The 27,914-nt window shown below is 54.1% G+C and overlaps 1 protein-coding gene across 1 annotated transcript; it reads left to right on the top strand.

The window, feature by feature from the left end:
• The first annotated feature begins 149 nt into the window (after window positions 1–149).
• Window positions 150–26,718, top strand: GASK1A (golgi associated kinase 1A). The gene is made up of 5 exons (XM_070391040.1): window positions 150–378; window positions 17,865–19,103; window positions 24,749–24,871; window positions 25,518–25,621; window positions 26,256–26,718. The coding sequence occupies exons 1-5, from the start codon at window positions 376–378 to the stop codon at window positions 26,464–26,466; spliced, it is 1,680 nt and encodes a 559-aa protein (XP_070247141.1). The 5' UTR covers window positions 150–375; the 3' UTR covers window positions 26,467–26,718.
• Window positions 26,719–27,914: the final 1,196 nt, after the last annotated feature.

Below are 27,914 nucleotides of genomic sequence, written 5' to 3'. Positions count from 1 at the left end.
GGAGCTCCCCCTTCCGCGCTTTCGGGGAAGTGGAGAGGCTGGGCCAGGACTTGCCGCAGGGACTTTGCAAACTCTGCAAACGTTCCTAGCTGATCTCGGAGGCTCCAGGCTACCGGAGGGCTCCCTCGGATCCCACGTGCATTTGCCCAGACCTCCTCTATCAACTCCACCCGCAAGCATCCCAGCGCACATCGCACACCCAGGAGTTGTCCAGGGGCCACTTGGCTGCTGGGAAGCTGTGGACCTTTGGTCCTGGAAACCCACATCCAGGGAAGCCTGGCAAGCCACTGCCGGGGCAGCCGGCCGGCCGGGGTGGCAGGATGAGCTGGTGAGCCGACTGAGCACCGACGAGTGGGTCCAGCCATCGTGGGGGACATGGTAGGAATCGCAGGAGGGGAAGCGCGGTGGAAGGGTGGGGCGGACTCCCACACAGGTGGCCACTTGCAGCATGCACCCCTGTGGGCATGGGGAACCTGCGCAGCCTGCGACCTCGGGCCTTGAATTGTTCCCCGAAGGTTCCGTGGGGGCAGTGGCGCCTTTCATGTCTGCACCGAGGACGGGGGCACTCAGCTTTGCTGCTTCCCTTGGTGGGGAGGACCCTAATTCCGGGCTTTCATTGTGGACCCGCACATTCCCTAACCTCCTCTCATCTCTGCACAAACTCCATCCGATCCACAGGCTGGGAGAGGAGAGGATTCTGGCAGGCACCCAAGGCAGCCTCAGATGTGTGAGACCTCCTAACGTCGCTTTATTCCCCTGGCAAATGCATGTGAATTTTATATTCTACAGCTTAGCCACGTTTGAATATTCAAAAGTGCTGCCTTACGTTTATTACCATAGAATCACATTGGCCCTGGTAAGGTTCCAATGCCTGGCTCCCACCCCTCTCCACCTCCCAGGACCACAGAACAGGTGTGGGAGCGCTGGCCAGTCTGGGCTGTCATTCATGAGGCTGGGGACTGTGTGAAAGCCCCTCTTCCACTGACAGAGCTCACAGACACCAGCAAGCAGAAAAGGTGGTCAGACCCTCTGAGAACAGGACCGAGGCAGCTTAGCTGCAGCCCCCCTGCAGCTTTGGGAAAGGGGCTTCCCCTGGGGGGGGTGCTGATTAGCTCTGTTCCAGGTAGAAGCTACCTGCAGGCCCCACCCCACCCGCTCCCACAGCCCACCACCCTGCCCTGTGGGGTTTCAGTTCCTGGGATGGCCTCCCCACGCCCATGCTCAGAGGGCAAACTGGAGCTCGGGAGATGCTTCTCAGGGAGTGTCGCTGTGGGCCTGGGTTTTAGAAGGGCTTTAGGGATTCCACGTGGGATGGAGGGTCTCTGGGAGAACAGCTCCCTGTGCAAGGGTGTCCTGGCAGTGTTGGCACCGGAGGCCCAGAGCTGGTCAACAGGAGCTGGGGGCTCAGGAAGGGTGCTTATGAGGCCGCGCGCGCGTGTGTGTGTGTGTGTGTGTGTGTGTGTGTGTATGTGTGTGTGTGTGTGTGTTCTATCTCCCCCTTGCCCACCCCTGAGGATCACCTTGTCCCCAATCCTCCTAAGTTTTCTTCTCAAAGCAGATAAAGAGAAATTAAGGTTGAAAAGAGGGAGCGATTGAAGAAACAGAATGTGACACAAATGTAGAGATTTTTTCTACAATATTCTCTGTTCAGGGGCAAGAGAGTTGCCAGAAGAGAGTGGAGGCCAAGGCCATCACTCAGAGGGCCATTGCTGGTATGCAGGAGCCTCTGAGCTTCTAAGGTGTCTATGGCGGAGCCTGTCAGGTGCCCTGTGGTGGAGGTAGAGTGCAGGGAGGGGAGAAGGTGCCTGCCTTCTGCTCTGGCAGCCGAAGGGGCATGGATTTGCTCCGCTGCCAGTGTGGCTTCCTGTTCCCCTGAGCCAGCCACTCCTGGCTTCTCAGCCTCAGTTCTGGGGTTGTGTTAGGAGGAGGACTTGTCAGGATGTCACTGCGTCAGGGTCCACTTGCCAGAGATAGGGGCCCAATGAGCAACCTCTGGCAGCAAAATGGCCTTGAGGTCTGAAAGCTTCCTTTGCTTCTTCCTCTGCAGGAAGGGAGGGTCCTGTGGTCCAGAAGGCTGTGGCCCCAGGGGCAGCCAGGCACTGGCTGGACCCAGCAAAGGAAGAGGCGGGGGGCTGGGAATCCTCCTCTGTAACATGAGAGATTGGACCAGATGTTCATGGAGACTCCATTGCACTCCAAAAATGGATGATGTGTGAATAATGTGGAAGTCGAACGCCAACCCTGGTGGTGGCTCTCCTTAGCATGGACAGCTTATGGTGTGGGGAAGAGGGGGTTCCAGCCCTGATTCTGTCTGTTCCCCAGACCAAATCCAGGGGGGGCCCGGATCATGGTATTTTTCTAAGGCTCCCAGGTGATCCCAGGATGCAGCCAGGACTGAGAGCCACAGGGCTGGAAGGCTGGGGTTCAAAACGCACCTCCCTGGTAATCCCTGCACCAGTAGAGGTGCCGCTCTGTGATCGCAAGTTCTGAAATGGAAGGTTTGGGGGGAAATTCATCTGGGAAATAATGTATACTACATCCCCTCTTGGGGAGTCCTTCCATAGAGAAAACTCCTTAAGCTCATTAAAACGTCCCCAACTTGTTTGAATATGGAAGCCTTTATCCAGTAATTCCTTCACACCATCATTTTATGGATCCAAGGTACATTAGATGGGAAAGCCTCAGTTAGAAATGTAAAGTTAAAAGTCTGGAATCCTCAAATGTCTTTTTGCAAAGGTGAACACTGAGCTGCAAGACCTGAGGGCATTTTAAAAAATGTTTTTGCTGATTTTAGAGAGAGTAATGGGAGAGAGAGAGAGAGAGAGAGAGAGAGAGGCACCTTGATCCGCTGCCTCCTGCATGCCTCCTACTGGGAATCAAACCCACAACCTGGGCATGTGCCCTGACAGGGAATTGAATTGGTGACCTCTCGGTGCATGGGATGACACTGAACCAACTGAGCCACGCCGGTTAGGCCTGAGAGCATTTTTTCTTCTGCTGAAGGGGTTATGCGTCTGTGCCAAGGCTTGGTGTGTATATTTCTAGAGCTAAGATAGGGGCACTCACCATCTCTCCTTACAGTAATGGAGGGAGACTTGATGTGTTCCAAAGACTCTGAGCTTGGATTAAAAATATTGGTAAATTAAAACTTTTACTGACAAATTAAAAAAAAAAAGTTTTCTTCCTGATTGTTGAGGGATGTATAAATGACAGCCTTGCAGCCAACTTCTTTCTCCAGGTAACCATGGTTATCGCTGTGATGTATTTCCTACTCTTTGAGTAGTATTTTAACGAATTGAAATCATACCGAACATGCAGTTTCACAACCTGATTTGTCCTACTTCACCTTTTATCAAAGCGAGTTTCCACGCCCACATTTCTAATAACCATACTTCTAATCAGTACCAGGATTTTTATAATCGTCTCCCTGCTGTGGACTCCCCACTTGGGGCTGTTTTCATTGGCACATGGTCAGCTTCTGACTCTCCGTGGAAGTGGGCTTCTGAGCGCCGGCTAAGTGGAAGTCAGACAAGTTCACGGGAACTAATTGCTTCAGCCTCTTCATCAAAGATTTTCCCGCAGCTAGCCACCCGCAAGGGCCGGAGCATGGGTGTGGGAGGCACGTCCCCGGTCTGCCTGCGTTCTGTGCTGTCAGCCTGTCATCAGGCAGGCACCATGAGGGGAAAAGGGGGTCCCAGGAGAGCCCACACATGGGTCAGTTCTCCTCGAAAGAACCAAGAGCTAAAATCGCTGGAGGTTAAGCTCAGAGGGAGTCAGTCTCCAGGCGAAGAGTCCAGGTGAAAGAAGGTGACCTGAAGGTCACTCTGGCCTGGGGCCTGGGTCTCTCAGTTCTTCCTCTCCCCGCTCCGTCCGTGTGCAGGTCCCCTCACAGACACAGTGGCCTCTTCACATGCCTGAGGCATTGGGTGCGGCATGGAGTGATGGGGAAAAGGCAGGGGGCCTGAGTCCGAATGAGGTTTGTGCCGGACTAGGCTGTGTGTGACTCGGAGCAAGCCCTCTACTGTTCTGAATCTCAGACTTCTCGTCTATAAAATGGGTTGTTTCAGGGAGCAAATGGAATCACAGAGGTGAAAACACTCGGTACCCCCAAAGGTGCTAGAAGAAGAATGCGGGTTTTACCGAGGTCCCACAAAAATAGGTTTTCCTTTGGTCAAGACCAAAAGCAAATAGTCAAGCAGACCCTACGGGAGTCACCACGCATTCCATTCAGTACCGGCCGAGGGGGTGCTCTGGGGCTCTCTGTATGTGCGGATCCGGTGCAGACAGTTCCTCTTCTAGAACAGTGTTCTTGCTCCTTTAAACCTCTCTCTTCACCAGGCAGGAAATGCCCAGAGTCCGGAGAGGTTGGCCCAGGCTTTGTTCCTGGGCCTCCGTGCTGGGTGGGAAGGCAGCCCCCTCTCAGCGGCAGCCCCTGGGGTCTAACGTTGGCATTTGAGTCCCTCATGAAGTTAAACCGGTTTTGGAATCAGAACTGGCAATCTAGGCTGAGCCTGAAGGAATCGGATACCCTCTCTGTGTGGTCACCCGCTTCACCTGCAGCTCCTGCTGCATACACGAGCCAGGTGAGCACAGGGCTGGCTGGGAGCAGAGGGTTTTAAACAATCCGCTGGCCCAACCATACCAAGCAGGAGTTGGTCCTAAAACAGTGTATTTTAGGACTGGGGGTAGAGGGTGGATTGGCCTCACAAAGAAATGAGGGCCCTGGCTGTTTCAGGGGCCAGGGGGAGAACCGTGCTTCAGGCGGGCCGCAGAGATGCTGACAACCCCCTCGGAGGAGGCCGGAAGCTCCAGCCCTCCCTCTCCATGCACAGTACCAATGTGGAAACAGGTCTCCTGGAGGCCCCGGTGCTACGCCACCTGAGCTGCCTTTGCCTGGACGGTTTGTGATGTGACTGCTAATGTGTTTCCATCTGGGGCATGTGGGGCACAATCCCTGTATTGTTGGAGGTGTCTACACTGGCCTGCATCTACAGGCCTGAGAACGAGGATGCAGCGGTGCTTTGTGGGTGACTCCGGGCTGCCTTTCTCTGTGTGGACCTCTATGTCCTGCGCACAGCACAGACACCTGGTCCTGGGAGTGGCCTGGGTCTGGCCATATTCCCGAGGGCCTGGCCTGATGGCTCCAGAAGTGCTGACTGAGAGGAAGCTAGGAGGTGCTTTAAGTAGCAGCTGGTGACTTCAGGGTGAAGGGGTGAGAATGGAAGGAAGGGCGAGGGGATGTGGGGTGCAGGGAGGTGAGGAAACAGTGGGGGCCTCGTGCTGGTCTCCAAGCCTTGCCTGGTTTTGATGAACACGTGTCTCTTTTGCGCAGGGCATGAGTCTTACTGCCCGTGGCTTTGGAATTCTTGAGTGGCCACATCTAGAAGGCCATGAAAGGGGAATGCACAATCTATGATGAGTGCATATTGGTGCTCCCTCTCGCTCCCTGCTGCCTTCCCATCCATCCATCCATCCATCCATCCACCCATCCATCAGAAAATGCCTGCTTTAAGCCAGACACTGTGCTCGGGCAGAAGGCACAACCAAAAATAACACAGACTCTGCCCCCCGGGGAGTATGCAGCCTAGTGATACTGCTTGTGTGTGCCTGTGTGTGTGCACCTGTGTGTGCGCGCCTGTGTGTGCGCGCGCCTGTGTGGGTGCGCCTGTGTGGGTGCGTATGTGGAGTGGAGCAGGTAGTAGGTTCAGGGGAGAGGAAAGCACAAAGAAGTGTTTCTTTCCCGTGAGCTGCGTGCTCTGATGAGAAGGGGGAGCCTCATGCTTGATGCCCCCAGCCTGAGGAGTGAGGGGGCCCGGGAGGCTCCAGGACCAGGGGCAGGGATTCTGTCAAGTGAAGAAAAGAACAGCCATGACATACGCACTGGAATAGCTATAAACACAGAACACCCCGAGAGTATCAAGTGCTGCCCGGGATGCAGAGCGACAGGAATGCTCGGTGGCAACACACAGCCACGCAGCCACAGGGAAAGCAGTCTGTCGGTTTCTTCTGACGGTGAACACACACTTACTGTGTACCCAGCAATCCCATGCACTTACCCAGGAAGAATGAAAACATGCCTACACAAGAACCTGGATCCAGATGTTTGTCGTCGCTTTATTTATAGTTCCCCAAGCTGGAAACAACCCAGATGTCCCTCAGCCGTGGACTGGATAAACACCCTGTGACCCATCTCTACCACGGCTCAGCAGTAAAGAGAAAAGGTGCTACGCGTGCCACAGCGTGGGTGACTCTCAGAGCATCATGCTGAGGGGAAGATCTCAATCTCAGGGGCTCCGCACAGTGTGATTCTGTTTATGTGACATCTGGAAAAGGGAAGTGTAGGGATGGAGAACAGGCAGTCATCGCCAGGGGCCAGGGAAGGAGAGGCTGGGACTACACAGGGGCTATACAAGGGAGCCTTTTGGGGTGGTGGAACTGTTACATGCTGATTTGTGGCAGCAGTCAATCTATACATGTGTTAAAACTCATAGAACTGCACATTAAAATTTTTACTTTTACTGTATGTAAGTTAAAAAATAATAAAACAAGAAAAAGAGAGAAAGGCAACCTAGCAGAAGGAGCAGCATGTGCAAAGCTCTAGAGGCAAAAGTGAGCTGTCAAAAGTTGGCTGGGAGGGAGTTGGGGGGAACCTCCTAGAAATGGGGCTGGAGGCAGAGCCTGGCTCTTGGGCACTAGTAGTCTCCCGACCCAGCCAGGAATTTGTGCTATTACAGAGAGAGAGAGAGAGAGAGAGAGAGAGAGAGAGAGAGAGAGAGAACACACTAGGGAAGGGCTTTTGAGCCTGGAGAGGTGGAGTTGTGTTTGCTTTTTAGACAGCAGGTGGGGGTGGTGCAGGGAGTGGAGTGGAGGGGGATGTCTGGGGAACGATCAATCAGTTGTGATCCTGGTGGACAGGATGGAGGAACGGGCCCTGCATCTCGAGAGGGAGCAGCTGGGAGGGCTCTGTGGGCACAACTTCTAGCCCTTGGCGACCTCAGATGGGGGCCTGAGGGCAGCTCAGGAGTGACTTCAGTTTCTTGTTCAGGCATCTGGGTATGCGGGCCTCTCCTTGTGTACCTGTCTTCCTCCTCTCTCTTCATCTTCACTTTCATTTATCCTGTGTCCTTTAGTCACACTTAGAAGTAATCATGATATAGAAGCAACTTATTTAAAAAGGATACCAATCATTTTAATTCTATAAAACAGATAAATATGTGATATTCTTAAGAGCAGTGGTGACGTTTTGACATTTCTCCCTTCATCCTCTGAATTGGTTCTGCCTTTATAATTGTAAGATGGATAGATGTCGCTGCAATACTAAATGACCACCGTGTTACGTTGCCCTAGCACCTTGCCCGCGGTCCCTGGTGCCCTCTGCCAGCCAGCGCAGCCACACCGGTTCCGTCCTCCTGGCCACAGGCCCAGCTGCCCGCCCCTGCGGGAGGGTGGTTAGGGGCTGTAGCGGCCCCACCTCACCTAGCCCAGCTTCCCCAGTGGCCGTGGGCTTGGGTTTCTGCTAAGTGGCGGTGGGAAGGGGCTGTGTCACATGCTGTTTACTTGTGGGCAGTTTTTGTTTGGCTTTCGAGGGTGTTTGCTTGCAATGAGCAAACAGTCTCTTCAGAACCATCTGGAGAATTCAGATCCTTCCATCTTGGCTGCGCAGCAGGTTCTCGGCTCCATGTTTAGGAGCCAAGTCGGGTAGGGATTTTTCCAGAAACACCATCAGCCAAAAAACTGGTCAAAGACAGCAGCGGGATCGGCTAAAAGAGAGGATGGGAGAGAAAAAAGTGACAAGTCAGAGCCGGAGCTGTGTGGATGGGAAGTGAGGAGAGTGAGGCTTAGGCAGAAAGGACCGGCCCCGCCTGTGTGCACCTGCGCTGGGGCAGACAGGTGTCCCCCCAGCCTGAGAGGGGGCCACTGCAGGGCCGGAGCCCGGGCTGCACTGGGCAGGGGCTCTGAGCGGGGGCTCCGCAGAGCAGGGACGTTTTCCGCTGGCCTGGCTGGTGGAGGCCAACGGTGGGCCCTGCGCTCCTGCCAGGGGAGCACATCAGCAGGGCAGACTGGGCTTGTCCGGCGCTGGCCTTGCCCCTGTCCAGGCTGGCTTTGCACCAGTGCTGCGAGGTGACTTCAGGGCACCTGGAACTGGGGACTTCTCAAGACATTCTGTCAAGGACTTAAAAAGCGGCTTTCGTGCTTTTAAATGCTTGGTGACATGTTTGAGTGGAAAGGGAAGAGCCAAACCTGTAACTTGATCAAAGGGTCACGATTTCAAAAAGTGCAGCATCCACAGCTGCCTTCATCCGTTTCATCCATTTCCCCAAAGGAGATGAATGAAGTCCAGCCTCAGGGGTAATCGGATGACCCACAGCGCAGCTGCGTGGTGGGGGGTCCCAGCACCCTGCCCCGAAGCAGGAGTGTTTGGTGGGTGGGAGGACGGAAGCCAGGCCGGGTGGGACTCTGGGTCGCACTGTCGGGACGCCTGGGTCCAGTAGAGGGGAAAACTACAGCTGGTTGGAGGACTGGAGGCTGGGATGGCCCGTGAATGGGCCATTTGGATGTCCATCCCTGTGCTGGAGGTGGGTGGGCGGGACACACAGGCCTCTTTCTCCTGGACAGAGTGGCTCTGTTGTCTGTCTACACAGACGCTCAGTGTGCACCTCCTGGGGGACCTGGACCCTGGCTCAGGAACTGGCCGTTGGCAGTGGGTGGCCTCCTGGACAGCACTCGCATCCCCCCCACATTCTCCCCCTCACTCCCAACCCCTGCCGCCCCGCATACCCAGCCACTGTCTGCAGGTTCTGGTCTGAGTTAGCTCACCCAGCAAGTTCTCTCTATCCCAGACCCGACCACCCCCCCTTCTCCTGGTGCCCTAGAGATCCCATGGCAATGACAAAGGTGCTATTGTATTTCTTCTTTTCAGAACATTTTCTCTTGCAACTTGAGTTAAAATCTTCTCGTTTGGGGGGGTGGGAAGGGGGTGCAGATGGCTGACTGGGCAATGCCACCCTGTTCAGTCACTTCGATGGCTGTCAGGAAAGGTTCCTGGCTCCTCGTTCACACTCACGCATCTCCCTGGGGGTGGCCCAGGGTGACTGGGTTTAAACTGCAATTGTCACAGCACCTGACTCGGGACAGTTTTAAAGCATGAAGACTTCAGAGGGTGAGTAGTAATCAGAACTGGATTCAAACTGCTTCCTACCTCGGGCAAGTCAGTGAGCCTTTAACCTGGCAGCCGCAGGTCCCCCATGAAGATAACACTGCTCCCTTGTGGGCTTGTGAGTTCCGTGCTGCAGTGAGCATATGTACAATAGTCATCGGCGCATAGTAAGTGTTCAATTAATGGGAGCTGGGATTACATGGTCCCTGGACAACAGACAGGGCCGGAGATGCAGCAACGGGGCCTCTAGGACAGTTAGTAGGATCCTGCAGGGGAGCATGAGGAGGAGCATGAGTTGGGGGGTAGCTCCCAGGAAAAGGGGTTCTGGATTGGGGGATGTGTGCTATAAATGGACTGCCTTTATATCCGCCACGCGGACCATCCCTATAATGGTAAGCTAGAGAAAGATGTAATCGAATGATAGATGTAAACGTGTGCCAAGTTCAAAGGTTCCTTCTTAAAAAAATTTATTTATTTTCCAGTTGAGATACAACATGATAGTAGTTTCAGGTGTACAACAGGGCGCTTAGACACTTACATACCTTACAGAGCGGTCACCCCATATGTCTGGTACTTAAGGGCTCTTGATCTTAAGATGTGGGGGAGCCCTAAACGTGGTTGAGGAAGAGTCCTACCTTGTGGGCACGGATCTCTGCCGGAAACGCGGCATTTCCTCGATGACGACTGTAGGCACGAGCCACAGGAGTGTTAGCAGGACCTGACTGGCCAGAGGGTAGAAAGCTCTGGAACAGCCCAGAGAGAACGTGCTTAACTTTTTTTCTGCAGCAGTTTCCACTCCCTCCCTCCCCAAGCCCAAAACCAAAATGTAAGGCTGTTAATAAAAGGCAACCAGAGAAAATTTCCAACAAATGACAGGGTCTCCAGAATGCCTTCTCTTTGCGGTGTTCCCACACTGGTGCTCTGTGCACTGGAACAAGATGGTGATTCAGTCATGGGTACGCAGAGGGCTCTTGGGGCCAGCAGGGCTGCCCCAACGTATAATCAGCGTGGAGACTGGAGCCCCAGAACCAGTAAATGCGGGGGGGAGGGGGGCGACGACAAAGAACCCACGGTTAACTCCCTCCCGTCTAGGGAGCAGAGGATTCCCAGGCCCATCTCTAGGGTCCCAGGAGCCCTACGAGGGGACGGAGGTAACCCCGTGGGCATTGTCAGAAAATTACCACCATAGTAGTAGTAACAGCAACACTAATGGAACCCAACTCTATGCCAGGCTCTCTCTGTTTTGAATGTTTTACCTACAACAGCTCATAAAACTCCCTTAGTGGAGTGATTTGTTTTTATGAGTGACTTTTCCCACCAGACTGTCACCTTCAATAAGGGGAGTGACTTTTGTCTCTTTTGTGTTTGACTTACCTCTTCCGCCTGGAGCAGTGCTTGGCTCAGGAATAGCTGCTCCATGCACTAATGAATGGACCCTCCTGGGAGGGAGGTACTGTTCTTATCACCATTGTACAGATGAGGAAACCGAGGCCCAAGGTCACACAGCAAGGACGCTGTGGAGCTGGAATCAGCATTCAGACAGCCTGGCTGGGAGCTCAGCGCTTTTGGGCTGGTGGTAGTAGGAAAGCCTGCTGAGCAGCAGCCTCCTCTGGCCCCGCCTCCGCTGGCCCCGCCCCTGCCTCCGCTGGCAGCAGCTCAGGGTCTGGAGAAAGGTTGTGGTGAGCAGATTTGTGCCGGGGTTCATCTTTCCATTGGGGTCTGGGTGGGGCCCTCTGGGACTGTTTGGATGTGGGGTGCCCAGTCCCTTGCTGAGCCTGTGTCTGTGGGTTGTGGGCCATCCACACTGAGCCTGAGGACTTGCGGCCTCGCCGGAGAATGTGCACAAACCCCAAGAGGCTGTTTGTCTTTCTGATGACAAGTAGGTGACTCTGTCCCTGGAGCAGAGACCTGGCCGCTGCACGCGCCCAAGACCTTGCGCAGAAGTGCACGCTCCACACTCCCTTCGTGTGCCGAGCAGTGAGTCGGCGCTGAGGCTGGACGTGGGCTGGACACTGTCCAGTCCGTGGTGGGGCTGGCGGCCCTGTGATGGGCAGCCCCACCAGCCACGGCGCTTTGCTGGGTGTTGGTGATGCAGAAGTTTTTCTTCCTGCCCACTCTCTACCCTCTGAGGCCCACACCTTGGGTGACCCCCTGCCACTCCCTTTAGCAGAGTCACAGGAAGATAGTTTTGTGTGACGGTGTCTGGGGATGGGCGAAGGGGTCTGGGATCAAATTGCAGGGTCTGAGGGTGGGAAGGCCCTCAGCAGATCCTCTTGGTCCCCCTGCTGGCCCCTGCTCCCTGCTCAGCAGGGCTCCCTCCTGGCCTGACTATTCTTTTTTTTCAAGCGGTAGGTATTGCACATGCAGGCTGCTGTTTGCTTGAGAGAGTGGGGGAGAGCGGGAGAGCTAGATCTGGGGTTCGCAGAGATGGGGAGAGTCTTCAGATGGGAAACAGCACATTCTTTTCCAAAAATGCACGTCCCGGGGTTCTCTGCCAGGGGCAGCTCTGAGCCTCACGATGCAGATCCATCTCCCAGCTGTCCCCTCCTCCCCGCCACCTCCTTCTAAATGCCGTTAATTGAGCATCTGCTCTGAGTCTGGAATAACTGTCAGACTAGACATGTTATCTCATTTCGTTCGCATAACTGCCCTGTACGGTGGGATCTTAGGCTGGCTTCCCCTGAAGCCGCCCTTCAGACGAGGATCCCTGTGCAGGGGGTTTACTTGGAAGATGTCACCGAAGGGTGAGCGAGGGAGGGCGGGGGCGGTGAGGGTGTAGGGGGCGAGGCTGGTTTGGAAGGCAGTGTGCCTGTTGCTGCATTTTTTTAAAGTATGTTCTTACTCATTTCAGAGAGGAAGGGAGAGAGAGAAAGAAACATCAATGATGAGAGAGAATCATGGATCGGCTGCCTCCTGCACACCCCACACTGGGGATCTATCCCGCAACCTGGGCATGTGCCCTTGGCCAGAATCGAACCTGGGACCTTCCGTCTGTAGGCTGACGCTCTATCCACAGAGCCAAACTGGCCAGGGCTGTTGCTGCATTTTGAGATCACCACACCTCCCTGCCAACATGCACTCTGTGTTCTGGACCAACCTGGGGCACACGGGTGCCTCCCCACAGGCCAGCACCCTCCCCTCCCGCAGGCCCCAGGCTGTCAGAAGGCAGACATTTCCTCGTTTCCTCGGTCTAAGGCTCCCTGTACCACGCCTGGGGAGCTGAGGACCTCAGGATGGTCCTTTAAATCCGTCCCTTCTTGCACTTGCGGGTTTAGAGTGCTGCGCCCCGGAAACCCACTGTCAGGTCACCCAGCGAGTGGCTGAAGTTCAGGACAATTCGGCTTTCGTTGTATGTGGGGGCAGGATGCGGTCTGGGAGACACTGGAGACTAATTGCTCCTCCTTGCTAGTTTTGCCTTTTAAAGTCTTGCCCTGGGCCCATTTCCTGAACTCAGATGAACATTTTCTTGAAGACTTAGAAGGAAAAGCTCATTCTTCTGGAGTGTGCCCTGACGAGGACCCAGGAGACGCCTGTCACAGGAGGGGGAGGGTCAAGTGCTGGACCAGCTTCGCTTCATGACACAAAGGAGCCGAGCGCCACCCTCCCAGCTCCTTTCCTCGGCGGAACGTGGTGATGTGCAGTCCAGGGTCAGGGACCATTCCTTCTAACACTGATGCAACTTCATCCGAACAGCGCGTGGCCACATCCAGCTGGACCAGGGCCGGAGGCCAGACAGAGGAGACGGAGCCAGAGCTATGAAATATTGGTCTGTCTCTGTGCTCACGCAGCCCTTGCCAAGTGTGTGGACGGGGAGACAGTCCTTGCTTATTTACTCAAGACACTGAGCGGAGACGGGAAACGTGATGGGCTGCCTTCACCCCGTTTGAAAGAGGAGAGCTGAGATTCGAGGTGTGTGATGGGGGCTGGGTGGGGGGGGAGAGAAGGGGGCTGCAGCTGCTGACTTCCAGGAATGCCTCATTTTGCCTGGAGCCTCACTGAGAAATTAGAGGAGGAGACAATAAGGGGACAGGTCACCACAGCCCCAGCGTCGGGTGACTCTGGGTCACCAATACTTTTTGTATTTATGTGGCCAGTAGTCTCCTATTGCTGATCTAACAAATGGCTACGAACTTGGTGGCTCAAAACAACAGGAATGTGTTCTCTTATAGTTCTGGGAGCCAGAAGTCCGAAATGAGTCTTACAGAGCTAGACTCGTGGGTTCTTCTGCCCAGTCCCTCCCTCAGCCCCTCCAGCCCTGGAAGGAGCCCTGTGTCCTCATCCCCAAGTGTGAAAGCACCTTGGAGCAGGTCATGTTCTAAGTAAAAGGCAGCAATGTGTGCTGAGAGAGTTAACATTTCCATTTCTATTGCTGTTTTTGAAAAAGTCATTTTTACTGTGGCCAAGCCTTTGCTGAAATAATTTCTCGAATTGCTTTTCTTATTCTCAGGAGGGTGTGGAGCATTCACTTTGGATCCGATTTCTGCTATCTCTAAATGTAACATTCTTCTCTTTATTGTTGTCATAGCTGTATTCCCTGGGGCTCTTCTCCCTGTTTCTTTTCTTCCTCGACCGAGAGCCCTCGCTTTCTAATATGACATGTGGTCTTCGTTAACATCCCCTACACCGGCTGTTGCCGTTTGTGCAACAAGGAAGTTTCCATCCTGTCACAAGGTGACCGCGTCCCTCAAGTGATGCTAGAACCCGGCCAGACAGCCAGGGTCGAATTGCTTGGGGAGAAGATGGGGAGCTGAACCTAGCGGAACTGCCGGTTACCCCTGCCCTGGCCTTCAGCCCCGCCTCTGCCATAAGCCCCCAAGGCCAAATATCTGTGGTGTCTCTGCCTGTTCAAAATGCTTTTCCTCAGCTGTGCCAAGGATAGCATTGGCAGGGGCAGCTCAGGAAGGGTGAGGAGAAGATGAGAAGAGATTTTCACTTTTAAGAAGGACGATTGCTGTCCTTAAGAACCCTCTTCGCTGCCCAGCATGCTATCCCGTCCTTCCTGGCCGATTAGTGGAGGCCCAGGTTTTGTCATCTTTCTTGACATCTGGGAGTTGAGAAAAGCCGCTGTGCCCCTGTCCCTGCCGCCGGTTCCTCTGCAGCAGCCGGTGGTGCCAGGGTTTAGAGCAGGGCGTTCTGGGATGTGTCCCGGGGAAGGACGGCCAGTGCCCCAAAGGGAGGCACGGTCCTGGCTGGGATCTTCCCTGTGACCCTCCAGAAGTGAGACAAAGTCTCCTGCTGGCAGGTCCAGAGTAAGCGGTACTGGAGTCCCTTCCTTCACGTGTCCTCGTCTCTCAAACGGTCCCTGTGCATAGGCCACCAGCGCGTGTTGGGATTTTTCAAGTCCTTCCCGGAAGACCTCTCTCGCATCCTCTCCACGTGCCATCTGCCCATCTTATGGGGACCCTGGATCATGGGTTTATCTGTGACCAGGTTGCCCCATCCTTGTCCCCACCGCCCGAGCCCCATCTGTAGCGACGGACTCACACCCTTGTTAGCCAGGGGAGGACGCTGCTCTCGATTACTACGTTGCCTTATTGTTATGTATTTTTTCAGGTGCCATTGTAATTCAGTACTTGTCTACACTGTCTAGTGTTCATGACTCTAAATCCAGTTACCATCCCTCCCGAACCATTAAACTGCCCTATTGTTTGACCAGGGCACGCACTGAGGCGGGCGGGTCCCGCTGGGTCCCACTCCCAAACTGTCTAGTCTAGTGTGCGTCATCTCCTTTCTCCTTCCCCTCATGTCCTCTTTATTATTCAGCTGAATAGTTCTCTTCAGAGGACCTCCCCCCACCCCCCCCACCCCCCAGTTTGATCAAAGCTGCCTTTCTTTCCCCAAAGCTTTACTTGGGTGGCCCTGCGGGGACAGCTGCTTAGGGCCGTTTGAACCTCTCTCTCGGCACAACTGCGTACCTGCTAACTCCCCCAGGTTGTCTGAAGCCAAGGAAGGCCTAGGGAGGGATCCAAACATTCTGTCTCCTTGGGACATTTTTAAAAGATGATTTCTTTGCCCCCAGTGGTATCCAAAACTTTGAGAATACAGCTGACGAATCCCACTTGAAAACATATTTTCCTTTTGAGAAGGAAGAAAACAACACCCAGAGTCTTTGTCAGTGGCCATTTCTCCTTTTAGTTTTAATGTACAGCATTGGCATTCTTGCCAGCTGGGTGAGCCCGGGCAAATCTTAGCGCTCTGGACTTGGAGTTTTCTCATCTGTAAGGGGAATGCTGTGAGCCCACTTCCTTATGTTCTTGTGGGGGTGAAAGGAGACGCTCACCGACACGCCGTGAAAAGTTAACGTCAATGAGGAGTGGGGCCCGACACTTCACCCTTCGGGGTCTCCTCTACAGAAACCCTCACCTTTCCCCCCAGAGCTGCGTGGACAGGACCTTCAGTGCTGAGTTCTTGGCTGTAATAAAAATGGGAAACAAGCCTTAACTGGTATGGCTCAGTGGATAGAGCGTCGGCCTGTGGACTGAAGGGTCCCAGGTTCGATTCCTGTCCAGGGCATGTACCTTGGCTGCGGGCACATCCCCAGTGGGGAGTGTGCAGGAGGCAGCTGGTCGATGTTTCTCTCTCATTGTTGTTTCTAACTTTCTATCTCCCTTCCTCTCTGTAAAAAATCAATAAAATATATTTTTAAAAATCTTTAAAAAAAAAAAAGGAAACGATCTAAAGACCCTTCCTGTAGACCAGCGGTTCTCAACCTGTGGGTCGTGACCTCTTTGGGGGTCGAACTACCCTTTCACAGGGGACCATCGGAAAACATATAATTACATGTTGTTTTTGTGATTAATCACTATGCTTTAATTATGTTCAATTTGTAACAATGAAAATACAATCCTGCATATCAGATATTTACATTACGATTCATAACGTAGCAATGTTACAGTTATGTAGTAGCAACGAAAATAATTTATGGTTGGGGGTCACCACAACATGAGGAGCTGTATTAAAGGGTCGCGGCATTAGGAAGGTTGAGAACCGCTGCTGTAGAGGAATGGGTAAAGGACTGTGGCACAGTCCCCCCTGGGAACCATTGTGTAGCAGTTAAGTAACTTTACATTGAAAAAGGTAGAGATGGAAACCGCCTCAGGGCATGTTGCCATGTCAACCAAAGCAAGTTGTGGAGTAACCACCTCCTTTATTTATTTATTTTTAATTGATTTCAGAGAGGCTGGGAGAGGGAGAGAGACAGAAACACCAATGATAAGAGAGAATCATTGATTGGCTGCCTCCTGCACACTCCCTACTAGGGATCGAACCTGCAACCAGGGCATGTCCTCTGACTGGGAATCCTGGCTCCTAGGTTGACACTCAACTGCTGAGCCACACCAACTGGGGTAGTCACCCCCTTTATGCTTAAAAGGGCGAGGGCTACACCCTCCATCTTGCCCCAAATCCTCCATTTTGGGGCAGCAGCCATGTGCTCAGCAAGTAGCTTCTTCCCGGAAGTATAATCAAGGGAAGTGCTCGCCATAGATACAACCACATCCTGTGTAACGAGACACCGACTTGCGCCTGGCCAATCGGCAGGGCCCACAGTCTTCTCTCCTCCCCTTACTATAAAATCCCTCTCCCCACAGGGGGGGCTCTCTCTGCCACTTGCTGCTTTGTCAGTAAAAGGAGGGTAGGGGAGCCAAGCCGGGTTTGAATAAAAGACTCTTTGCTTTTGCATTGGACACGGCTGGCTCCCTGGTGTGGTCTCTTGGGGATCCTGAAATCTGGGCATAACAATGCTAAAAGTAATTACCACCTGTAGTAGACTGAGAAATTGGTACAGCCACTATGGGAGACATTATGGAGGTTTCTCAACGTATTTAAAATAGAACTGCCTTCTGTCTTAAGTTGAATAGCTAATAAGATGAATAAATTCTTCAGCACAGTGGCTCAAACTGCTCTTGGCAGCCCTGCTCCCATGGGTCCTGCAGGCTCCCCAGCTCCTTCCTTCTGGTGATTCCACAGTGCCCAAGCATTAGAGTCAACTGGAGAGCTTATAAAAACGCAGATTTCTGGGCCCCAGCTTTGATTGAGTAGTTCTGGGTTGGGGCCTGCGAATTTGCCCTTCTGACAAGTTCCCAGGTGATGCTGATGGTGATGGTCCCGAGACCACGTGTTGAAAATCACTGCCCCAGGGTGTGTCCTTGCCAACAGGTGCAGAGCTGGTGGCTGGCAGCCAACGTCCTTTTGAGCAAGAGGGGCAGGCAAGGACTCCTGCCATGGGCAAGGACTTAGTCACATGGCCACTCCTGGCTGCAGGGAGACTGGGCAGAGTCACCCGTAGCTGAGCAGATCTGTGCCCCTGGGAGAGGGAAGAGTGTGTTTGTGGGAACCAGAGGTCTGCAGAGTGGCCCTGGGACTCCCATGGAGATCAAAAGAGGGCCGTACTCAGCGGTGGGGACAGATGTGGAAGAGACCCTTATGGTGCCTGGTGACCAGTGTCATATGGCGGAAGGGGGAAGCCCATGTCTGCCTGCAGGCATTGCCAAGGCTGCCCTGGACACAGGCAAGCCAAGCTTTGAAGCAGGAGTGCTGGCCAAGGTGCCCACCTCTCTGGAAGGCGGTTGGGTGCCACTCGCCTGGGCTCCGTGCCTTTCCCTCTCAGGGATCCAGGATGGGCCTCCCTTCCGCAGCCCCATTGCATTGTGGGTTGGGCTGATGTTATCCCAGGTCTCAAACTTTCTTTTTCTACCCCGCCCCCCAGGTACCTTGGGTCCGGAGGAAGCTGCGGGGCAAGAGGCGGCTGGTCATGGCCTCCTGCCTCCTGATGATGCTGTCTGTGATGGCTGTCACCCGTTTCCCCGCTCAGCCTCAGGCCGCCATGGAGCCCCAGGGCAACACCGGCACCCCTGCCCCCCACGCCCCGCAGGCCCTGAGCTCTCGCTGGAGCCTGCGTTTCTGGAGGGCCTGGGCCCTGCCCACAAGTCCCGTCCTGGTGTGCGCTGAGGGGCGAGGCCACCGAGGGCGAGTGGACAGCAGCAGGTCCCCGGGAGGGGACAGCGGGCCTGTCCGGAGGGTCAAGAGAAATATTGCTTTGGCATCTCTAGGAGATTTGAGACTCAGGACCCCGAGTCTTGTGCCCCGGAGGGAGGATGAGGTCAGGAGTCCAGGAGCCAAAGACCTGCAACCCCCTTGGGAGGATGGTCCCATCCAGGAGGCACAGAGTGACACAGGCGCCCTGGTCAGCCCCGTCACAGGGCACCAGAGAGCGGCTGCTGGACCGACCCTGCGGCTCCATCCAGGGAGAGGCAGGGATCTGCCAGAAGCTGGGAGCAGAGCCTTGACTGGTGGGCAGCAAGCAGGGGGTCCCAGCCCGGTCACAGGGACTCGTCGGTGGCCTGGCTCTGTCGGGGAGCTGCAGGGATCCATGTGGTGTGCGCCCGAGACCCCTGGGCTGTTGATCGGCTCGGGGACCGACGGCCTGGTGCCCCCGTGGTTCACAGAACATGATGTGCAGATCCTCCGGCTGTTGGCCCAGGGGGAGGTGGTGGGCAAAGCCAGGGTCCCCGGCCACGGGCAGGTGCTGCAGGTCGGCTTCTCTGCTGAGGGTGCCCTTCTGGACGCGTCTCCTGGGCTCAGCGGACTCTGCTCCCAGGGACTCTGCGGCCTGATCAAGAGGCCCGGGGACCTGTCCGAGGTCCTGTCCTTCCACGTGGACCGCGTGCTGGGGCTGCGCCGGAGCCTGCCGGCTGTGGCCCGGCGCTTCCGCAGCCCCCTGCTGCCCTACCGCTACACGGACGGTGGCGCCAGGCCCGTCATCTGGTGGGCGCCTGACGTGCAGCACCTGGGTGACCCTGACAATGACCAGAACTCTCTGGCCCTGGGCTGGCTGCAGTACCAGGCCCTGCTGGCACGTGGCTGCAGCGAGCCAGGCCAGGCGCCCTGCCTGGGCATCCACCATGCTGAGTGGGCACGCCTGGCTATCTTCGACTTCCTGCTCCAGGTATGGGGGGCCGGGCTGAGTCCCGGAGGGCAGCAGAAGTGGGGATGGATGGGGACTCTCTCCCCGGTCTTGTCTTTTGAGCACCAGGCACCTGTTCTTGTTATTTTCCAGCCTCTGGGCTTATTCATCCAGTTCCAAGTGCTGGAATAGCCAGTGCCAGCTCAGGAGAGCTGATGGTTCACGTTTTTAGGAGTTTTGTGAGCTGGTTGTGAAACACAGGCATTTAAAAATTTTAATTATAAACAAGAAAACAAAACAAAAAAGGAAAAAAATTAAATTATATAAAAATTATATAAACTAACAATCAGCAACCCATTACTTCCTAATTCTTTCACCACATTTTCCCTGTTATCTGTGCTCTTGAGGCTGTTTGCGTCTGTCTGGGAAATACTGTGTAGCGGTGGCTCATCTCCTGTCAGCTCCCCTGTCAGTCGTGTTGGCAGCTCGGATTGGCCAGGGTGGGACTGTTGTCACCATGAGAGTCAGCACGTGCTGCATATGGGCCCCCTCCTCCCAGGGAGTTAAACATTTACCAGCACACGACTGTTTATAGCGTTATATCCTTGACTCGGCAAGGATCAACATGGTTGTGTAATTTAAAAAATGAGAGAGAGAGTGAGAGAAAGGTAGGAGAGAGAGAGAGAGAGAGAGAGAGAGAGAGAGTTTCTGGGGAACAGGCTGGAGTTTCTGGGGACCCCCAGTCAGAGCACAGTGGTAACTGAGGGACTGCAGGCATCAGCTATTTCCTGTCTGGTCTGGGGTCGCTCTGTGATGCATATTCCGTGCATTTCTCAGGGTTGCCTACCGGGATTGCGCCCCGGGTACCCACAGTGGTCCTTGCTGTGTCTCGTCCCCTGCTTGGGTTTTGGGATTGGCTCACAGATAAACTGCTTTCACTTGAATCCCTGTCTCGGTCTATCCCAGATGACAACACTGACCTGTGAGGTTTCCGCACAGGAGATCCTTTGTGAAATGTACTTAAGACGGTGCCTGGTGGACGCACAGGCTCAAGAATGAGCAGGCACTGCCCCTGACACTTGTCAGGAATTAATTCATCTACTCTTTATGACAAACTTATGAGTGAGATTCTACTCTGTTAAAGTGGAGAAACCGAGGCCCGGAGCAGTGAAGTTACTTGCCCAAGGTCACGGCTGGAGGAGCAGAGACGCAGCCTGGATGGTCTGACTCCAGAGCTCACCTCTCAATCAGCATCACTAGTCACCTGGCCGTGACTGAGGGCAGGAAGAGGGGACCTTTGCAGGGATGCCCTGGAGCTCGGGGCACCTCTGCGCAAAGCCCCGGTCCAGCTGATGTGCACACGGCAGCGTTCTGCTCCACACAGAGGCCCTCTGTCTGTGCCCTGGGGTTGCGGTGTGGGACCTCCCTCAGCTGCCAAGGCCTGCTGTGGGGATGCAAGTCTCAGCCGCCAAAGCACACACAGGTTGGGTGTGTGGTCAGAAGCGACTTGGCTGGCCTCATGCCACCTTTTCCCTGGTCTGCTGAAGACTGGTCCAGTCCAATCCTCCTCTCTGGCTGATGCCACCTTCCTAGAAACCACTGGCACGTGGAGAGAGGCGGGGCTGTGGGTTTCCCAGCACAGGAACTGGAAGCACCTTCTGACCGGGAGTTGGGAACGGACTCCACATACAGCCCATTTTGTGGTGTGCTTGCTCCTTTGTTTTGTTTGATCCAGTATAAACCCTTATTTTTCTGTGTGTATCGTAGCATACCGTTTACCTGGACACAATACACAAGAACTGCACACATACACATTCCTTATACCCCCACAAGCCCTATGCTTTTCACATCCCACATAGCACTCTGAATTAGTGACTGTAGAGATAATGCTGCGTAACAAAACTCGCCCAAACTCAACAGCTTAACACACCAGCTCTCCGTGTCTTGCTCCAGGGTCTGTGGGTCAGTGGGGCTCAGTTGAACTTGGCTCCAACTGTGGGTGGGCTCAGGACTGCTCTTCACTTCTCATTCTGGAGCCCAGGCTGCAGGAGCGGTTCCACCTGGGCAACCCTCTCACGGGGAAGGGAACAAGCCCAAGAGCTCAACCAAACTGCAGGAGCACTTTAAGGCCTCTACTCATACTTCTTTGGCCAAAGCAAGTGAATGGCCAAGCCCATTGTCAGGGAAGGGAAGCACACTCTGCCTAGAGCTGAAGGTGGAGAGGAAAAAATATTTGTTGGACAATCACCAAATCAGTCACAACATCTCAAACAAATGCATACTTATCCATGCACCTTATAAGCTCACATGTGCTATAGCCACACACCCACACATACAATCCATAGGATGCCAGACGCTGCTGTGCAGAAATTTTTAAAAGTTGTATATTATTGAGCTGTTCTTTTATGACTTCTAGGTTCATATATTATATTTCAAACTAGAGGCCCGATGCACGAAATTCATGCAAGGGCCTTGGCCCCGGCCCCCGCCAGCCATCGCTGCAGCTGGGGGCCTCTGCTGCCTCTGCTTCAGCCCCCGCCTGCTGTGGCTTTGTCCAGTAGGAAGGACGTCTGGAAGGACATCCAGTCTAATTAGCATATTACGCTTTTATTATTATAGACTAGAGGCCTGGTGCACAAAATTCATGTATTGGGGGTGGTCCCTCAGCCAAGCCTGCAACATCTCTAATCCAGGACCCCTCAGGGGATGTCTGACTGCCATCCCTGCGGGATTGGGCCTAAACTGGCAGTCAGACATCCCTCTCGCAATCCGGGACCGCTGGCTCCTAACCGCTCACCTGCCTGCCAGCCTGATACCCCTAACTGCTCTCCCCTGCCAGTCTGATTGTCCTAACTGTTCTCTTCTGCAAGCCTGATCACCCCTAACTGCCTCTGCCTTGGCCCCCACCACCATGACTTTGTCCGGAAGGATGTCTGGTCTAATTAGCATATTACCCTTTTATTAGTATAGATAGAGGCCTGGGGCATGGGTAGGGGCCGGCTGGTCTGCCCTGAAGGGGGTCCCAGATCAGGGTTGGGGTCCCCTTGGGGGGCAAGGCTGGACTGGGCGAGGGACCACTGGAGATTTGCAGGCTGGCCATGGCCCCATTGGGGTGAGGGTCCCCTCTGGGGGCAGGGTGGGCCTGGGCAAGGGGCTGATGACCGTTTGTAGGCTGGCCACACCCTCATCAGGGTGAGGGCCCCCGCTGGGGGACATGGCTGGCCTGGGTGAGGGGCTGAGGGCCATTTGGGGGCGGTTTGCAGGCTGGCCAAGCCCCCAGCTTTGTCTGGAAGGACATCCAGAAGGTCTCCCCATCTAATTAGCATATTACTCTTTTATTAGTATAGATGACCGTCCTCACTTCCAGGCTGTTTTGAAAGTTCTCCCATGTGTTTTCATATATCTTTGATCCATCTGGAAGATAAGGTACAAAACAGTGATTTTTCCCCCCCTCAAATGGCACCCCAAATGTCCCAGCACCATTCGCTGAATAATCCATCTTCCCCCCCGTCTGCAATGTTGCCAGTTTCCATATGTATGTAGGTCTATTTCTGGACTCTTCTGTTCCAGTAAAGGGTCTATTTATATGCCAGAATCACACTGTTTTAATTATTGTGCTTCGTAATTTATGTTGCTAACTAGCAGGGTGTGGTCTTCCTCATTGCTCTTTCTTAGAATTCCCCCATATTCTTGCATACTAGTCTCATGAAACTTAAGAGTCAGCTTGTTACTTCTCCTTCCCAAGTCCTTTTGGGATTTTATTGGAATCAAATTAAGTTTGTGTGAACTAAGACAGAAATAATTTACACCCTAAAATGTAGAGTCTTCTAGCCTAGAGTAGGATATGTCTCTCCCTTTCTTCACGCTCCCGAAAGCATCCGTTTCCTTCAGCTGGGTCCTTGCTTTCATGTTCAGTTATTCCTGGGTATTTCATCCTCTGTGGCCATTGAAAATGGGACCTTTCTCCTCCTTTAGAGGATCTTGCCCGTAGCTCTTGGTCTGTGTGGAGGCTGTTACTTCTGTGTATTAGTTTGGTTACTAACAGTTGTTTGCTTTGTCCTGGGCTTTCCAAGTTCACCATCATTTCATCTGTAATGAATATCTTCTAATCACTTCTTCTTTCTTTCTCCTACCTCATGCCGTTGCTGGTGCCTCCAGAGCGATGGCAAATATTAATGGCATGATGACTGTTTCTGCAGACTTGGGACAAGTTCTACAGTTTCTGCTGTGGCGGATTCATCTTATAATGGATGCGGGTTGGGGATCGGGGGGCGGGGATGGGCCACCAGGGACAGCCAGCGGTTCTTCTGGGATCCATCAGACCCAGGTCAGGCCCTGGCTGAGGAACCAGTCCCAGCCTAGGAGCCTGGTGGGTCAGTTAGAGGACGTAGCCACCCCTCGTGCCCTGTGCTGGGCTCCCTCCAGACCGCGCCTCCTCCACAGCTGGGCCTGCTATCCCTCCTGGAAGACTGCAGTGTGTTGTCCTGTCCAGATGTCCTGTTTGGAGACCACAGAGCCAGGCCTCCCCCTGAAGCCTTCTGGTGATGGCACCCTGGGCAGGGTGGTGGCGTGATGGGCAGGCTTTCTGTGATCACAGTCCTCATGTGAAGCCCCCTCTAGATCTTTCCTGCTGCCAGCCAGCCATGTACTTCATCCGTTCATTCTTTCACCCCCAGACTTCAGCTAAGTCCCTGGCTGGGCTGCATGAGTACTGGGTGCTGGGATCAGCTTGAACCACACCTACACTTTTGCTATCAACTGATGCCAGAAAACAGGTGCCTGCCACATTCTAACTTAGCCATCAGAGCCTGGTCTAGACTCCACCACTTGCACACTGTGAGACCATCGCACATTACCCAACCTCCGTGACTCAGTTTCCCCATCCTTGAAATGGGGATAATAACAGATCGACCTCCTGGCTGCTGGGAGGGGTTAATGGTGTGCAAAGCACTCAGAGTGGACGTGGCACAGAGTGAGGGCTTTACAACAGCTTAAGTTCAATTAAACAAAAATTTTAGTTCACATCATGATTATGCAACATTGGTAGGTTGGTCAGAAAATCAGAACAGCAAAGACTTTTTTTTGCGGGGGGAGCACCTCATTTTTTAAAAAGGGGGGGAAAGAATCAAATCCTGAAGGGCTGTGGAAATGAAATTTGAACTTGGTTTTGTTGGCTGCTAGTCTGCTGTTGTTTAACGGAATTTCTCTTAAGTGGAAAAAAATAACCAGATGGTGTGGCTCAATAATCAAACTGGTGACTGGGCCCCACCAGACCCTTCCTGTTAGACGCTAAATGGGCAAAGAGTTGGGGAAGCCAGCCATACACGTGTCATACAGGCCAGTATTCCTTGTAGCTTTCTCGGGAAATAAACACTGCAGCAAGTTGAAATCTGCACAGAATGGCCTGGAGCCATGTGTGGCCTCCTAAGTGGATGCGTTCAGCATCAGACCCTGAGGCCTCAGGCCCGAGTGCAGGAGCAGCTGTAGATGAAGTGGTGGGTGTGGCTGGAATCCCCACTGGCCTGAGCTTCGTGTGCAGGGCAGGCCACCGGCCAGAGGGGCAGAGCAGAAGCCCCGTTAGGAGCCGGAGGCCAGCTACAGAGCCACTGAGGACTGCCCCCAGCGTGTGGCTCGGGGACCAGGCCTGGGTGCTGTGCCACCCGCCCTCAGGATGGGTGTCCCCACAGGTCCATGACCGCCTGGATCGCTACTGCTGTGGCTTTGAACCTGAGCCCTCGGAGCCCTGTGTGGAAGAGGGGCTCCGGGAGAAATGCACAAACCAGGGCGAGCTGCGACTGGTCCACATCCTGGTAAGTCCCTCATCACCCGGACTCCTGTCTTCCTGTCTCCTTCCGAAGATGCTGTTAGTGAGGTTCTGGGATCGTGTGGTCCAGGGGTTCCCAATCCTGTTCCTTTTAGTAGCAGAACCCTTTGAATAATACGTAAAACTGGGCACAGGTGTTGGGGGGGTGGTGAGCTGTGTGTGTGAGCCTATATCTGTGCCATACAACCTGCAGTCCTGCCGGGCAGCTTACCTCTGCACCTGCCCCATTCTCCCCGATGCTCCTCACCCCTCTGGCCACCAGAGCAGGACTGAGTCCCTCTGCCTTGCAGCTCCAGAGGATGGCGCTGTGGCCTGGCCCAGGTTTGACCCAGCCAGCTGTTTATTAGCAGTGGGACCTCGTGCAAATTACAACTTCTCTGTGCCTGGTTCTCACACTAGTGGCCCCCTTCTCAGGTTGCTGGGAGGCTCACTGAGATGATGCCTGGAAGCACCGAGCAGTGTCAGCACGGTCAGCTGACTGCTCAGCACCTGGGGACCACCTGGCAAGTAGCAGGTGGATGGTGGGACTGACAGCTCAGGGCCCCCAAGCCGCTTCACCCTGACACAGTCCCTGGGCGCCAGCGAGGCTGCACCCTCCCCCACCTCTGTCTCTGCCCACCTTCTCCCCTGAGGTCCGGAGCAGCGATCCATCTCGTCTGGTCTACATCGATAACGCCGGGCACCTCCAGCACCCTGAGGACAGGCTGAACTTTCGGCTGCTGGAGGGCATAGATGGGTGAGGGTCAAAGGGGTTGGGTGGAGGTTCAGGGACTGAGGCTTGATGGCCCTGCTGGAGACCATGGGACCTTCAGTCGGGGCTCTGGAGAAGCCCACAGTCTGCCATCAGACAAAAGCTGTTAGATCTGAGCCTTGGGAGGGGTGTGGGGACCTGGGAAAGCTGAGAGGTATACAGCCAGCAGGCCCTTCCACTCCTGGATGGAGTGCCCGCCCCCAGGATCCAGAGAGCCTCCTGCCCACAGGACATCAGCTGCCCTGCTGGGGTAGAGGCAGGCTAGCCCTTCCCTTGCCCTAGATGGGAGGGGGTAGCCTGGTAGCCTGGCAGCCTGTCTCCCTGCTCAGTCATGGCAGGCAGCTCAGCCTTCCTAGGGCTCTGGCATTTGCCAAGCAGAGCAGCAGGCATGGTCCACGGAAGGACAGTGATGACGGGCCTGGCTCCTCTGAAAGCTTCATCCCTGCCTGTCGCACAGCTCAGCGGTGGAAGAGTCCCTGGGAACAAGCATCCAGGGGCGGCCCTTGGGACCAGCGTTCCGGGTGGTGCAAGTTCTGGCCTTTGGGCTTCACCTTGCTGGAAACTCCGAGATCACGTTTGCTTTTCCTTTCTCTTCTGACCTTCGGGCACTTTCGTCCAGGTTCCCTGAGTCCGTCGTGAAGGTTCTTCAGTCAGGGTGTCTACGGAATATGCTGCTCAAGTCGCTGCAGGTGGACCCAGTGTTCTGGGAAAGCCATGGCGGGCGACAGGGCCTGAGGCAGGTTCTCCAGACCCTGGAGCAGCGAGGACAGGTCCTTCTGGGACACATCCGGGAGCACAACCTGACAGTCTTCAGGGACGAGGACCCATGAGCCCCACACTGCCCAGGGGGGCTCTCGCCTCGCTGGTGGGGGGCTCACAGCACGACCTGATTGGACGCGCACCCGTGCTGATGGCCACACGTTCTTGGGCCCGCCCATCTTGAAGACAAATGGAAGGAGCCAGAGCCAGAAGGGCAGCACGGATGCCACGGGCCATGCCACCTGCTTGGAAGTGGTAGGGGTGTTGGGTTTTCAATCTCACTGCATTCTCTTCTGCCTGCTCAGCAATGGTTATGTACTTCCTTGCACCAATAAAGACATTCAAGAATGTTCTATGAACTGTTCCATATACTGTCAAATGATGCATCCCACATGCATATGCAGAGCTGGACAAGTGTGTGTCTGTATGAATGTATGAGTGTGTGTAGATGTGTGTAAGTGTATGTGGCATGTGTACATGCCTGCACACATATATGAGATAAAGGGTCTTCATGGAATTATACTCATTGCTTGGAACTGCTTGGGCTGAAAGTCAACTCAGGTCTAAGAAATGAAACACTAAGCCCTGGCTGGTTTGGCTCAGTGGATAGAGTGTCGGCCTGTGGACTGAAGGGTCTTGGATTCGATTCCAGCCAGGGGGGCATGTCCCGGTTGCGGGCTCCATCCCCCAGGGGTGCATGCCCAGTGGTGTGTGCTGGAGGCAGCCAATCAATGATTCTCTCTCATCATTGATGTTTCTATCTCTCTCTCCCTCTCCCTTCTTCTCTGAAATCAATAAAAGTGTATTAAAAAAAAGATAGTTACTCCTGTAAAAAAATAAATAAAAACATTAAAAAAATAAGAAATGAAACACTAAGCATTTTGTCTTTATAGGCATTAGATGTTCAATTCTTATTCAGTTATGTTTTTGGCTTAAGGATTATAAAAGTAATACATGCTCACCAAAACCAAATTCATAACTAATAGAAGCACATAAGATAAAACATGAAATTCCCTTGAGATGTGTATGTTTGCATTTTTATTTACACTCACACTGCATACAAATCTCTATTATAAAAACCCCTTGGCCCTAATGCCGTCATGCTGTAATGACCAGATGTGGTCAGTGTGCGTCATAGCGACCGGTTGTTCTACCGTCGGGCCAAAACTGGCTCTCTGACACCCCCTGAGGGGTCCCGGATTGCGAGAGGGCGCAGGCCAGGCCGAGGGACCCCACCGGTGCATGATTGGAGTCGGGGAGGGACACAGGAGGTTGGTCAGCCAGGGAGGGACCACGGAGGGCTCCAGGGAGTGTCTGGCCCATCTCGCTCAGTCCTGATTGGCCAGACCCCAGCAGCAAGCTAACCTACTTGTCCTAGCATCTGCCCCCTGGTGGTCAGTGCATGTCATAGTGACTGGTCGACTGGTCAACTGTCTGTCCCCTGGTGGTCAGTGCACGTTATAGTGAACAGTTGAGTGGCGTTAGCATATCATTAGCATATTACACTTTGATTGGTTGA

This window comes from Myotis yumanensis, unplaced genomic scaffold, assembly GCF_028538775.1.
Source record: "Myotis yumanensis isolate MYYU_CA2020_CCGP unplaced genomic scaffold, mMyoYum1.0.hap1 SCAF_14, whole genome shotgun sequence".
In the NCBI taxonomy this organism is placed as follows: domain Eukaryota; kingdom Metazoa; phylum Chordata; class Mammalia; order Chiroptera; family Vespertilionidae; genus Myotis; species Myotis yumanensis.
The sequence above is the reverse complement of the archived record's forward strand: the minus strand, read 5'-3'. Positions and strand labels throughout refer to the sequence as shown.